The sequence below is a fragment of the Delphinus delphis genome, chromosome 19, assembly GCF_949987515.2.
Source record: "Delphinus delphis chromosome 19, mDelDel1.2, whole genome shotgun sequence".
Lineage (NCBI taxonomy): Eukaryota > Metazoa > Chordata > Mammalia > Artiodactyla > Delphinidae > Delphinus > Delphinus delphis.
In genome coordinates, this window is record NC_082701.1 from 37,283,958 (window position 1) to 37,299,724 (window position 15,767).

Sequence of the window (15,767 nt, forward strand, 5' to 3'; positions counted from 1 at the left end):
CCCATATTACAGATGAAGTAACTAAGGCACAGAGGAGCTAAGCCACTAGCCTGAGGTTATTAGACAGAAGAGGTATCTGAGGAGGCCCAAAGCATTGCCTTTTCCAGCATCATCCTGCTCTCAAACATATCACTCTGCACTTGTGCAAACTGTGCAACTCTGTGAAAAACATCATGCTTTAAAATCCAAGTTTTGCTATCTTCTGGGGGGAAAAAAACCCCATATTTCACTCTGGCTTTATAGGCTGCTGTGATAGCTGGACCACATTTGGAGGCTTTTTAAAAATTTTTAGCCAGAATTGCATTCCATGTCTTAAAATGCAGGAAACCATCGGTCACCAGGCAGACCAGTGGTAATTGACAAACCGAGGGTGAGAATGTGGCAGTTGGTAAATCTCAAACTGTGTTCTTCTCTGCAGACTGTGTGTACTCTTATACAGAAAGAAAAACTTGTTAATGACTTTTTATAAATAAATTCTAGCTTATAATTTTTGTTCCAACAACAGCTGCTAAAATGTGATCTCCCCTCAAATACTAAACACTTTTCCTTTCTTGTGGAAAGAAAATGTCATACACTCGAAAGCAAAGTCGACCAGGACCACTGTTTGTGTGACCTCAGAAGAGTTGCTTATCCTCTCTGTGACTTTGTTATATCCTTTGCCTATTTTAGGAAAACGTGGGGTAACATATAGCATTTACCTCTGACTTCTGGGGTCTGACATAGGATGGGTGCTTGGGACTTGTTCACTGACTAGAATTATACTCACTTGAGTTGAATATGCCTTGAAAGGTTTAAAGGGCTATAGAAATATGAAATGGTAATCATTATCATTTAAAGGGAAGGGAGAGATTAATATTTATATTCTTTAAATATGTATTTTCTTCCTATCTCTAAGAATACTTTCTGGAAAATGTATGCTCCTAAAATTTTTTATTCATCTCTGAAACTTAAACTAGCAGGGTTAGCAAACTATAGCCTACCATCTGTTTTTGTAAATAAAGGTTTATTGGAACCCAGCCATGCCCATTCTTTTATATTTTGTCTATAGCTGCTTTCATATAAAAGCAGGATTGCATGGCTGTGATGGAGTTAATATGTTATAGTTAATATGTTAATATATAGTTAATATGACCATATTTATGACTCTTTACAGAGAAAGAGTCTCCCACTACCTGAAAATTATAGTATCAGCCACTGGGGATACATTTCTCTTTAAAAGCTCTCACCTCAGAGTAGCTGCTCCATATATGTTTAAATGGGACAAGATATGTTGGAAAATGATCCAGGTCATGAATAGGTAACACCTCAAAGTGAGAATCCAGAAGAGGGGACTGTACACACCCTGTTTCTTCAGGAGCTGAAGGCTCTATTATCTATAGCTTATATAATAATTATAGTGTAACAACAACAACAGTAGCTAATTATTGAGTGCTTACTAGATTTATATACTCTGTGTCATAAAATCATCACCACAGGGCTTCCCTGGTGGTGCAGTGGTTGAGAGTCTGCCTGCCGATGCAGGGGACACGGGTTCGTGCCCCGGTCCAGGAAGATTCCACATGCTGCGGAGCAACTGGGCCCGTGAGCCATGGCCGCTGAGCCTGCTGCACGTCTGTAGCCTGTGCTCCGCAACGGGAGAGGCCACAACAGTGAGAGGCCCGCGTACCACAAAAAAAAAAAAAAAAAAAAAAAATCATCACCACAGTTCTATGAAGTAGTTAGTAGTATTATCCCTGTTTTTATTTTTTATTTTTTTTATTGAAGTATAGTTGCTGTACAGTATTATATATGTTACAGGTGTGCAATATAGTGTCACAATTTTTAAAGGTTATATTCCATTTATAGTTATTATAAAATATTGACTATATTCCCTGTGTTGTACAATATATTCTTGTAGCTTATTTTTTTTTTTTTTTTTTTTTTTTTTTTTTTTGTGGTACGCGGGCCTCTCACTGTTGTGGCCTCTCCCGTTGTGGAGCCCAGGCTCCGGACGCGCAGGCTCAGCGGCCATGGCTCACGGGCCCAGCCGCTCCGCGGCATGTGGGATCTTCCCGGACCGGGGCACGAACCCGTGTCCCCTGCATCGGCAGGCGGACTCTCAACCACTGCGCCACCAGGGAAGCCCCCTTGTAGCTTATTTTATACCTAATAGTTTGTACCACTTACTCCCCTTACCCTCCTTATGTTGCCCCTCCCCCTTTCCCTCTCTCCACTGGTAGCCACTAGTTTGTTCTCTACATCTGTGACTCTGTTTCTTTTTCGTTGTATTCATTAGTTTGTTGTACTTTTTAGACTCCTCATATAAGTGATATCATACAGTATTTGTCTTTCTCCGTCTGATGAATTTCACTTAGCATAGTGTCCTCCAAGTCCATCCATGTTGATGTAAATGGCAGAATTTCATTCGTTTTTAATGGCTGAGTAGTGTTCCGTTGTGTATATATACCATATCTTCTTTATCCATTCATCTGTTGATTGACACTTAGGTTGTTTCCATATCTTGGCCATTGTAAATAATGCTGCTATGAACATCGGGGTGCATGTATCTTTTTGAATTAGTGTCTTTGTTTTTTTTTGGATATATACCAGGGAGTGGAATTGCTGGATCATACGGTAACTCCATTTTTAGTGTTTTTGAGAAACCTCCATACTGTTTTCCACTGTGGCTGTACCATTTACATTTCCACCAACAGTGTAGGAGGGTTCCCTTTTCTTCATATCCTCGCCAACATTTGTTATTTGTGTTCTTTTTGATGATAGCCATTCTGACAGGTGTGAGGTGATATCTCATTGTGGTTTTGATTTGCATTTCCCTGGTGATTCGTGTTGTTGAGCATCTCTTCATGTGTTTGTTGGACATCTGCATTATCCCAGTTTTTAGATGAGAGGCCTGCCTTGCCCAAGGATACCCAGTAGCAAAGCTAGGCTTTGAAATCCACATAACCCAATGTGGTATTTAGTTTCTGGGCTCCCATTAGAGATATCCTTTAGGATTATGGGCTGTTCCTTTACCATCTCAGCCAAGCACTTTGCTTTCCCTGTCCCTTGGGACATCACATTTTGTTGCATTATTGCCAGCCTGCATGGCTTTCTTTACTCATTTAGCAATTATTTCAAACTTACTACTACTCATATGTGTCAGGTACTGTGCTGGGTAATGGGGACATCACAAGAACCAGTCAGATACAGTCCTTGCCTCGATGAAGCTTAAGTTCCAGTGAAAATGATGGACATTAATCAATCACACAATAAATATTTAAATAAAACTATCATGTGTGTTTCAAAGGGGAAAGGCACAGGATGCCATGAGAGTGGGTTATAGAGAACTCTCTCAAGAGATGACCCTTGAGTTGAGAACTAAAGTTGTTCATAAACAGGAGTCAGGCACAGAGGGGAGGGAAGTGTGTTCTAAACAGAGGGATGGTATGTGCACAGGCTCTAGGGAAGGAGGAAGCATGGTGTGTAAGGGAGACAAAAAGAAGGTCTCTGTGGCCAGAGCACATCCAACAAGGGGACATGGATGGAAAAGTCAGAGGCCACACAAGACCTGTGCTCAGATTTGGGCCTTTGTCTTAAAAGCAATGGCAAGCCACTGAGGTGTTTGAGCAGGGGTAATCAGAGTGGTGGTGTTATCACTCCAAATGCTGTGTGTGATCCTCCATTACAAGGCTGCTCTTTCCTCAGTTCAGTAAGGGACTTCTGCTAATGCAGCAACACACTGAGACAAACTAAGGTGTATACATCATGATCTGAAAACACAGTTGGTCTCTCTGCCATGGCCTGAGGGATGAGTGAGCCACAGCCCTGCATGCAATGGTGAGTCAGCTCACTTCTGAGAAGTGAAGACTCGATCTGAGACCTTTACACCAGAGGCTGTGCCCAGCCTAACCAATGACAAGGATAGCTTGCTGTCAACTTAGAATCCTGCTTGCAGCAGGTCTTCTCATTTAGTAAAAATAAGTACTTGTTGATTAGCTTGAAAGCTGGGTTACTTGTCACCAAAAGTCAATGTTTGCCTGGCTCCTCACTTCAGTTATGGGGCAGAGAAGAAGCTTTGCTTTTGGTCCTAAGAGAATTCTAGAACATAAACATAATTTTCCATCACCCTTAGAATGGAATCCAGACCCCCTAGCTTGGCCTGCCAGGTTCTCCACAGTCTCGTCCTGCTTCCCTATTCGTCCTCTCATATCACTCTCCCTCACTTATTAGTTGCTCAAAAAATCCTTGTTGAACAAATGGATGTACAAATGACTGTATAATCTTGGACAAGACATAGCTCCTCTCTGATCTTAGTTTCTTCATTTTTAAAAGTGGACTAGCCTGGGTTTTTTTTAAGGTCCCATCTCTATGAGATGCAGAAATGGGAGTCGTTAAGCAAGCACTTGCCAACATATCCTCTAAGCCATGTCCCATGACAGGCACCAGGTATACCCCTGCCCTTGAGATGTTTATTCAAAAATAGATACAAACATAAAGAAAACAGGTTCAAAATCACAGGGAGCATGAATGTTAACTCTATAGTCATAGGAACTAGGCACAATCCTAACGCTACCACTTTCTTGAGCAAATAATCTCTCAGTGGCCCAGTGCCCAGTGGCCTATGACTTCAATGGAGATAATGTCACTAACTCATGGAATTTTGTGAGATTTAAGTGAGATGATGTTATTGCTGGCATTGTCTCTGGAACAAAGCAGTGCTCAACAAATGTTGGTGATGATCATCAATAAGTGATGATGACGACTAACATCAACAGGATATTCGGCACCCATACGACTATGCCAGTTGTCAGTGGCTTACATCTGTTCTGATTACCTACTAACAATGCCATCCTAGTTGTAAGATATTTTGATCTTTCCCACTGAATGAAAGTACATGGTAGCAGAGAGGAGCTGCAGTTGATGCTCAGTGTCAGTGGTTCATGGAAGGTGTCCTGGGGAAGATGAGGCCAAAGCTGAGCTGTAATGTAAAGAAGTATAGACAAAGCCTCTTCTGTCAACTATGCCCTCCAACAGTGACCAGAGGAAGCTTTCAAAAGTGCACATCAGAAAAAACAAACAAACAAAATGATACACAAGAGATCAATTGATTTCTTCCTTAAAACCAATGGCTACGTGCTGCACTTGGAATAAAATCAAAGCTCCTCACCATGGTTTACAAAGCCCTGTATGAGCTAGTCCCATCTTGAGCCACCTTCACCCTTCCCAACCATAGTCAGCTATTTATCCCTACCTCAGGCTCTTTGCATTGGCTGCACTCTCTGCCAGCAATGTACCTCCCTCCAGTCCTCCCATGCCTGGCTCCTCTTCATCAGCAGAACTCAGCTCCAATATCACCTCTGTAGAGAGATCTTCACTAGCTACACTACCTGACATTGTCCCCACCCCTGCATGCCACCCCCCAATATTTCCACTACTGTCATTCATTTTGCAAGCCAAAACCTTGTTTTGTTTCCTTCAAAGCTCTTACCACCATCTGAAGTTATCTGTAGGAGGACAAGCATTTTATCAGTCTCACTCCCACTGGCCTCAACACATGGTTGACCCTCAAAGATATTTTGAATGAACAAATTCCAGCTCCTTATAAAAGACTGAGGTGAGACAGCATGTTCTGGGATGAGAACACAAGATTAAAGCTAGTGTCACACAATGAAGAATCACATCAGATCTCAGAGAACTTAGAAAATGCTCTGGATCACAGAGTGTACCATGTCTGAGCATCATGAAAAGTCCAACAATATCTTATTTCTTCCTCTAAGACAGCCATTTCTCAGTCTTGCATTTCCAGAAACCTTCTCTAAAGTTCAGACACCTGTCTAAACTAATTAAAAAGTCAAGATTATAAAATAATTTCCAGTAATCCAGGCTTAGCTCTTTCACATGGTAATTCCAACTAAGCTAGCAGAAGCCCTTGGGTTGTCTCTTTAATGAATAGCTAAAAGCAGTGTTTAATTAGAATGTCATCATTAACCCCCAAAGAGTTTGTTCTTGTAAGCAGTTTCAACATTGTCCCTGCAGTTCTAGTTGCCTCACACACTTGCTCAGAAGGTCAAGCATTCACTTATAAATCTCCTATGTCACGTCAGACACTTTGATTACCTTGAGTAAGCACCAAAGTTGGTGTTCAAACTACAGCTTAAGTGCTCATCCAAATTATTCAAAATTCTGACTTAGTAGGGTTTGGATTTAAAAATATTACCCATAAATGGCAAAAGGCAATCCACAGGCATCACTTTCAGAACCAACTTGCCAATCTTATACTCTCTTCCTAGCAGGATATGATTTGCACATAGCTTCTCCCCAACCCCAAATTAATAGCAGGAGAAGCAGCAGATCCCCTTCCCCCAGACCCACCCACATCTATGCACTGTGTATGTGGTTAGTGTGTATTTGATTGGGCCCACTGTTCCTGCCTGGAGAAAAACAAAATCAACAGCTGCAGGAATTATAATTGCTACTGACAAGGACCTTGGGAGGTAGGTGAAAGGGAAGCAGTGCTTTTTCACAGTTAAGCCCTGCTGTTGATTCATGAATGTCCCTCTTGCCTTTGATGCCAAAATTGTGTTTTGACATGTGGGAACAAGAAGCCTGGCCATTGCCAAGCTGCCTCCTGGGGTCTTCTGGTGGTCCTGACTGGTCTGAGGCCTGGGGGATCACTTGGTGCCCACTCACCACACACATGCACATCCTATAAACTACAAAGTCCTATGGAACATTCTCCACCTTAAAGACCACCACCTGAAATTATATCCTCCTTACCTCTGGTCTTTCCCTGCTCCAGTCTCCCTCTTACAGCCCATAGTGATTATAGTATCTCCTGTTCAAATCCCTTCCCTGGCTCCTAGTCTAAGCCTCCTATGATCTGAACTCAGCCTATCTTCCAACATACATAATGTATGTACCCCTAAATTCAGCTGAAGTGAACCAGAGGAAGGGTGAACAACCAGACAAAATAGGCCCCTGCTAACCAGCCAGCAGTATCTGCTAAACCAGTACTTCTCAACTACTAATAACGTACATTCATTCAAATCACTGGGAATTTGTTAAAATGCAGATTGTGATTCAGGAGGTCTAGAGTAGGGCTCAAGATTCTGCATTTTTCTAACAAGTTCCCAGATCCTGAGGCTGTTGCTGGTCCCTGCACTGCACATTGAGTAGGAAAGTACTATGTCATCTTTTTAACGTGTAATTCGTGTGTGGGCATGTGGGGGTATGCTGTATTCAAAATAGCTTTATTTTAAGATTATGTTAACTCTATAAAATCACCATTTTTGCAAATCAAAAAGTAAATTTCATATGGTTCACCATGATCTCAGGATCCTAGCCAACTTACCTTGGAACATAGAGGAGGTAAGACTTCAGATCAAAATCCCAAATGTGCTAACTTGAGCTTAGAGCAGAGCACAGCCTCATCCCTATACTTGCCACAACCCTGGCCCCTATGGGATCCTACCCTATGGGGCATCCAAGAGACATCTTCCTACCTTTTTCAGTCTTATAAGTTGGAGAGAAGAATCACTCCACTTGATTGCCTTCCACTTCTCTGCTCTCCAAGCCTAGTTCTCAGAATATACTGAAATTTCAAGGCATGCCTTGAAGAACTGGCACATCCCCAGGTGGTTTTCTAGGTCACCTGGTGGGAAGATCTTAGCAGTTGGCAGGATGTGTTTTGATTCTCATTAAGAAGCTTACTCAACACTGAAAGGAGATGTGGCAGGTCCCCCTATAGCTCCTGGTTCTCCACCTACAGAAAGTCCTGGCTGTGTGGGTGGGAGGTAGGGAGGGAGGAGATTGATGAGCACAGACCTGTAAGCCTGCCTGGCCTGAGTCCTGCACAGGCAGAGAAGATTCACTAACCCCTGACTGCAGTTGCCTTTTTGATGACAGAGTAGCTGCTGTATAACCATCTGCCACCATTGGCAAAACACACCAGAAGTGAAGTAACAATAAACAAATAGGATATTTCAAGAGCAGCAATAATATGAGAAGCTCTACTGATTCAAGATGTTCAGGATATTATCAGACTCAAGGGACCATCCATCTGAGTGGACAGTGATGGGATACTGATGCTCACTGATTATGTTGCACTGGTTCTCCACTCCAGCTGCCCTCTAGCTGAAGAGCTTTTAACAAACATCAGTGCCTTGTTCCCACCCTAAAAGAATCAAATCAGAATTTGCGGGGCAGGCATAGGTGGATTTTAAAAGCACCCAGGTGAACTGGATGCACAGTGAAGGTTGCAATTCACTCTGTTAGAGATGTTTTATTCAAAGATCAAGGAAAAGTACCCTTTTTTGATCATTAACTTTCTCAGCTTCTAAAACTACACCTCATTTTTAAATTCAACATAAGATGTTGGGAATAATGAATACTCTTTATACTTTCAGTCATAAATCACTTTTACATGCACCATCTTTTTAGATTCTCAAATCAGCTTGTGGAAAATGCTAATACCATTATAGAAAGATAACGCTAGGCTTGCTGTGACACTGTTTCCGAGAGACAAAAAAAAAATGGAAACAACCTAAAAACTAGTGAGAGGATGGTTAAATATGTTATGGGGCATTTATGTGATGGAGAATTATATGGCTATTAGAAAGATTTAGGTAGATCCATACACATTGACTTAGAAAGATAGCCACAGACTACTTTTAATTTTTAAAAAAATAATTTTTTTAAATCAAGTTCACAGTTACTTATAAGTGATTCCATTTCCATTGTTTTTTCGCTTTTCATTTTTTTTTTATTGAGATATCTTTGACATATCAAAATTGTATACATTTTAGGTGTACAACTGATATTTTGATATATGTATACATTGTGAAAAGATCACCAAAATCGAACTAAATAACATATCCATCACAAATTCATAGATATGTGCGTGTGTGTGTGTGTGTGGTGTGTGTGATAAGATTTAATTTCATGCCACATCTTCTTTATCCATTCATCTGTCAATGGACACTTAGTTTGTTTCCATGTCCTGGCTATTTTATATAGAGCTGCAATGAACATTGTGGTACATGACTCTTCTTGAATTATGGTTTTCTCAGGGTATATGACCAGTAGTGGGATTGCTGGGTCATAAAGAAGATGTGGCACATATATACAATGGGATATTACTCAGCCATAAAAAGAAACTAAACTGAGTTATTTGTAGTGAGGTGGATAGACTTAGAGTCTGTCATACAGAGTGAAGTAAGTCAGAAAGAGAAAAACAAATACCGTATGCTAACACACACACACACACACACACACACACATATATATATAAAATCTAAAAAAAAAAAAGTGGTTATGAAGAACCTAGGGGCAGGACAGGAATAAAGACACAGATGTAGAGAATGGTCTTGAGGATATGGGGAGGGGGATGGGTAAGCTGGGACAAAGTGAGAGAGTGGCATGGACTTATATATACTACCAAATGTAAAATAATAACTAGTGGGAAGTAGCCGCATAGCACAGGGAGATGAGATCGGTGCTTTGTGACCACCTATAGGGGTAGGATGGGGAGGGTGGGAGGGAGACGCAGGAGGGAGCAGATGTGGGGATGTATGTGTGTGTATAACTGATTCACTTTGTTGTAGAGCAGAAACTAGCACACCATTGTAGAGCAATTATACTCCAATAAAAATGTTAAAAAAAAAGATTTAATTTAGGATCTATACTTTTAGCAAATTTCAAGTGTGTGATACAATATTGTTAACTATCACCACCATGCTGTACATTAGAGCTCCAGAATTCATTCACCTTCATAAGTGAAACTTTGTACCCTTTGACGAATATCTCATTTCCCTCTCTGCTCAACCCCTGAAAACCACCATTCTATTCTCTCCTTCTATGAGTTGACTGTTTTAGATTCTACCTATAAATGAGTTCATACAGTATTTGACTTTCTGTGTCTGGCATATTTCACTTAGCATAAGGTCCTTCTGGCTCATCTGGTTCATCTATGTTGTCACAAATGACAGGATTTCAGTTATTTTTATCGCTGAATAATATTCCAGTGTGTGGGGAGAGGTATGTATCACATTTTCCTTATCCATTCATCCCTCAGTGGACACTCAGGTTGTTTCCATATCTTAGCTACTGTGAACAATGCTACAGTGAACATGGGAGTGCAGATATCTCTTTAAGAGACAGATTTCATTTCTTTTGGACATATACACAGATGGGGTTTCTGGATCTTATGATAGTTCTATTTTTCATTTTTTGAGGAAACTCCATCCAGTTTTCCATAGTGGCTGCACCAATTTACATTCCCACCAACAGTGCACAAGTGTTCCCTTTTGTCCACAACTTCACCAACACTTGTTATCGCTTGTCTTTTTTGTAATAGCCATTCTAACAAGTGTGAGGTTATATCTCATGTGGTTTTGATTTGCATTTCCCCAATTATTGGTGATGTTGTGCACTATTTCATGTACCTATTGGTCATTTGTATGTTTTCTTTTGAGAAATGTCAATTCAAATTATTTGCCCAGGGCTTCCCTGGTGGCGCAGTGGTTGAGAGTCCGCCTGCCGATGCAGGGGACGCAGGTTCGTGCCCCGGTCCAGGAGGATCCCACATGCTGCGGAGCGGCTGGTCCCGTGAGCCATGGCCACTGAGCCTGCGTGTCTGGAGCCTGTGCTCCGCAACGAGAGAGGCCACAACAGTGAGAGGCCCACGTACCGCAAAAAAAAAAAAAAAAAAAAAAAAAAAAAAAAAAAAAAAAAAAAAATTATTTGCCCATTTTTTAATCAGGTTATTTGGGTTTTTTTGCTATTGAGTTGTTATGAGTTACTTGGATATTTGGAATATTAACCCTTATCAGATACATTGTTTGTGAATATTTTCTCCCATTCTGTAGGTTACCATTTTACTATTTTGATTGTTTCCTTTGCTGTGCAGAAGCTTTCTAGTTTGGTACAACCCCACTTGTCTGTTTTTGCTTTTCTTGCCTGTGCTTTTTGCTGTCATAACCAAAAAAACACTGTCAAGACCAATGTCAAGAAATTTTTTCCTATGTTTTCCTCTAGTAGTTTTATAGTTTCAGGTCTAACATATAAGTCCTTAATCCATTTTTAGTTGACTTCTGTATGTGGTATGAGATAAGGTTCCAATTTCATTATTTTTCATGGGATATCCAATTTTCCCAACATCATTTATTGAAGAGTCTGTCCTTTCCCCATTATGTGTTCTTGGAACCCTTGTCAAAAATCAGTTGGCCATAAGTGTGTGGATTTATTTCAAGGCCTTCTGTTCTGTTCCACTGGTCTATGCATATGTATTTATACTGTTTTAATTACTATAGCTTTGAAATACATTTTGGAACCAAGAAATGTAATTCCTCTAGCTTCTTTCTAACTTCGTTCTTCTTGCTCAAGATTGCTTTGACTACTCAGGGTCTTTTGTGGTTCCATATGAATTTTAGGGGTTTTTTCCTATTTATGTAAAGGATGCCTTTGGAATTTTGTTAGGGATTGGATTGAATCTGTAGATCACCTATAGTAGCATGAACGTTTTAACAATATTAATTCTTCCAGCCCACAAACATGGGCCTGTCTTTCCATTTATTTTATTTAATTTCCCTCACCAGTGTTTTATAGTTTTCAGTGTGCAAGTTGTTCACTTCTTTGGTTGAGCTTATTCCTAAGTATCTTATTTTTGTTGTTGCTACTATAAATGAGATTATTTTTTTAATTTCCTTTTTGGATAGTCCATTGTTAGTGTACAGAAATGCCACCAATTTTTGTATACTGAATTTGTATCCGGCAATTTTACTGAATTAATTTATCAGTGCCAAGAGTTTTTTGTGTGGTTGAGTCTTTATTGTGTTCTACATATATAATCATTTCATCTGCAAAAAGAGGCAATTTTATTTCTTCCTTTCTGATTTGGATGTCTTTTATTTCTTCTTGTCTAATTGCTTTGCCTAGACTTTGTTGAATAGAAGTGGCAAGAGTGGGCATCCTTGCCTTGTACTGGATCTTAGAGGAGAAATTTTCAGTGTTTCTCCATTAATTATGATGTTAGCTGTGGGCTTTTCATATATGGCCTTTATTGTATTGAGGTAAGTTCCTTCTGTTTTTCTCAGATTTTTTATCATGAATGGATGGTGAATTTTGTCAAATGCTTTTTCTGAATCTATTGAAATGGTCATGTGGTTTTTATCTTTTATTACGTTAATGTGGTATATCACACTGATTGATTTGTATGTGTTGAACAATCCTTGCATCCTAGGAATAAATCCTACTTGGTCATGGTGTATAATCCTTTTAATGTGTTGTTGAGTTTGGTTTGCTATGATTTTATTAAAGATTTTTGCATCTATGTACATAAGAGATATTGGCCTTTAGTTCTCTGTTCTTGCAGTGTCTTTGTCTGGCTTTAGTATCAGGATGATGCTGGCCTCATAAAATGAGTTCGGAAGTGTTCTCTCTTCTATTTTTTGGAAGAGTTTAAGAAGGACTGGTATGGGTTCTTCCTTGAATGTTTGGTGGAATTCACCCACAAAGCCATCTGGTCCAGGGATTTTCTTTGTTGAGAGATTTTTGATTACTACTTCAATCACCTTATTTGTACTCATCTGTTCAGGTGTGTATTTCTTCTTGATTCAGTCTTGGTAGGTTGTATGTTTCTAGGAATTTATCCATTTAGTGTTTTTTTTTAACTCTACATGTATATGTGTGTGTGATTAATAAGCACAAAAAAAATCTGGAATAAATACTAAACTCTTAATAATCATATTGCTTGGACTGGGATTAGAAAGAGGTGGGGAAGGGGAACTTTTGTTTTTTAATTTCTTTTAGTTTGTTACAAAATTATACTTCCATACTGTTAAAAAATAAAAGCTATTTTATTTATTTATTTTTTTAACATCTTTATTGGAGTATAATTGCTTTACAATGGTGTGTTAGTTTCTGCTTTATAACAAAGTGAATCAGTTATACATATACATATATTCCCATATCTCTTCCATCTTGTGTCTCCCTCCCTCCGACCCTCCCTATCCCACCCCTGTAGGTGGTCACAAACCACTGAGCTGATCTCCCTGTACTATGTGGCTGCTTCCCACTAGCTATCTAGTTTACGTTTGGTAGTGTATATATGGACTTGAGGATATGGGGAGGGGAAGGGTAAGTTGTGACAAAGTGAGAGAGTGGCATGGACATAAAAAGGTATTTTAAAGCCACAGCCTGAAATGAATGAACAAGGGCTCAACAGGCAGATTGCTGATCTTCATTCAATGAAGAGTAAGTTAAGTCCTGCACAATCAGGTGACTGGTGCAAGCTGGTGCATCAGGAGCCTAAGCCATCAGCTCTCTCTCCATCAGGAGCACTGCATCTTGCAGGCTGGCCAGTCTCCTCTCAGTGTCACTGAGCTGACTCAGGACCTAGCAATTCCCTGCTTGTCCATGGCCATGAGGAAGATTTGCTTGCTGCCAATGGCAGCTGCTGGTGCAGCCTGGAAACATGTCCACCCCTGTAGGGCAGTTCTGCTCCTAATAAGGGAAATTCACTTTACACACACTTTAGGGGAAATGTCCTGAGATGAAGCCAGAGCCAGATGGGCACCAAGCTTATTAAATGCATGATTGTTACCAGAAAACTTTTGCAAATATGTATGGGTATTTTGTATGTGTGTGTATGTGTGTGTGCACGTATTTTATACATGCACACACACACACACACACAGATCATATCCCTGAAATCTCTTCAATTATAGGATTATCTTTCCAATTGTTCTACAATGTACTTTACAGTTTACCCTTATGTAGGGTGGATATGCCGTACCTCACATCTTTTAATGCTAGATTGTTGTTCTTATTATTGTTTTTCACTCCTGCCAGGTGCAGCTCATCCACTATAACCACGAGTTATATACCAATGTCACAGAAGCTGCAAAGAGCCCAAATGGATTGGTGGTAGTTTCTATATTTATAAAAGTAAGTGTATTGTGTTCCTTCATTCTTCTCTTCTTGCCATTCCCACCCCAATCAGAATATCAGTTTGCGGTCCTGTTGGATCTTAGAAACAGCAACAGAGGTAATATCTATGCCCAAGAAAAGCTGCAGGGGGTGACTTTTATTTCCATGAGATTCATGATAAATAAAGCCCCTTTCAGTGAGATGCAAAAACAATGAGTTCCATTTCAGAGCACTGGGGCCTGAGGATTCAGGTATCTTTTGTCCTAGAGAGAAAAAGTGTGCTGGATCCAGGTGTAGGCTTTAGGTCCCACTCATACAGAAGAATCAGAAGGAAGCAATATAAGGGGAGATGGTTTCTCACTGACACCCCAGCGGATTAAAGACCTGTCCATCAGATAACCCTTGGAAAAAGAGATGAAAGGAAAATGTGAGATATCTCTCCCCTCCAGGCACTGCACTAAACAGCTCCCTCCAGCTTGCCACAATTGCTCTGAGTATCATCTTTCCCTTCCATTGTCCTTCTCCTTTGTAAGCATCCTTGTGAATAATTAAGCAAAGGTCACCAATGCTGACTTTATGACATTCTAGGGAGGCTCTACATCTTCTTACAGTCATCATCAACAACAAACCTCCAAGCAAGCAAATTCTAATTTGTTAAAAAATAATTACCTTTAACATTTTGACAGTTGTTGAGTGAAACAAGTTTGCAAATTAAAAAAAAGAAAGAAAGAAAGAAAGAAAGAAAAAGAAAGAAAGAAAGAAAGAAAGAAAACAAAAGAAACTGTCTTTCCAAAAGGGAAAAAAAAGCAAAAGCAAAAGGTGGCAGTTCTAAAAGTTGGCAGTCAGTGTGCTAGCCCCTTGGGAAGTTTTAGCCAGACCATTAGAGGAAGTGCTCCAATCAGAACTTGGAATCTGATGACGGTCAATAGAAATTCAGCATTTGGCACTAGTGAGTTTTAACAGAGCTTTCGTGGTGGCATCATCATCACTCAGAAGGATGAGTGCAGGGGCAACCCCAGGCATCACTCAGAAGAATGGGCACAGGGGCAACCCCAGGCATCACTCAGAAGAATGGGCGCAGGGGCAACCCCAGGCATCACTCAGAAGAATGAGTGCAGGGACAACCCCAGGCATCACTCAGAAGAATGGGTACAGGGGCAACCCCAGTCACTACTCCCCCTCCCTCCTTGAGAGCATCACCCTTTTCAATAAGCACTTTGCCCTGCCTGGCTACACCACCTCCTAACTTACTCTCCCTCACCTCACCTTTTTGTGGCCCCAGTAGAGCTGAACATTGGACAGAGGCATTAGTGACATATTGCTGTCACTGGCCACCAACCCCACCTCGTCTAGCTTGTCATTGGCAAAGATAGGAAGGGGCTTTTGATAGAGGAAGTACATTTTTAAGCTGTCGTGCCTTCTTAATACCTGATGTGACTTCCCAAAGGAAACTGGTCCTGGTACAGACTGATCCTGCCAGTCCCTGCTCTATATGTCTTGACATCATCACAGACCCTGTTATAATAAACAATGGGTTCCTAAATGCCAGGCACTGAGATATGTACTTTACATATATTTTATCATTTAACCCTAATAATAAACCTGTAGAGTGGGTATTATGTCCCTATCTTGCAGATGAGGAAAATGGTTCAGAGAATCTTTGACATTCCATCCTAATTCATGTAGTTCGTAACAGCCCATAAAGGAATGGAACCCAAGTCTTGCTTGACTTTAAGGCAAGTCAATGACCTTATTAATGACCTTATTCACAGAGCTGGGAGGGGGAAAAGAGAAAACAACATTTAAAAACTTTTCCCCCATATCCCCATGCTGCCCACAAACATGGGGCAAATAACTATATC

At 40.4% G+C, this 15,767-nt stretch overlaps 1 protein-coding gene across 5 annotated transcripts in view; it reads left to right on the forward strand.

Moving 5' to 3' along the window:
* CA10 (carbonic anhydrase 10) overlaps positions 1-15,767 on the forward strand; it is a 619,793-nt gene that overhangs the window by 580,975 nt on the left and 23,051 nt on the right. For all 5 annotated transcript variants that reach the window (XM_059998257.2, XM_059998253.2, XM_059998254.2 and 2 more), the window contains one exon: positions 13,828-13,923. In XM_059998257.2, coding sequence (XP_059854240.1) covers positions 13,828-13,923 — 96 coding nt within the window. The remainder of the gene's footprint in view (positions 1-13,827; positions 13,924-15,767) is intronic.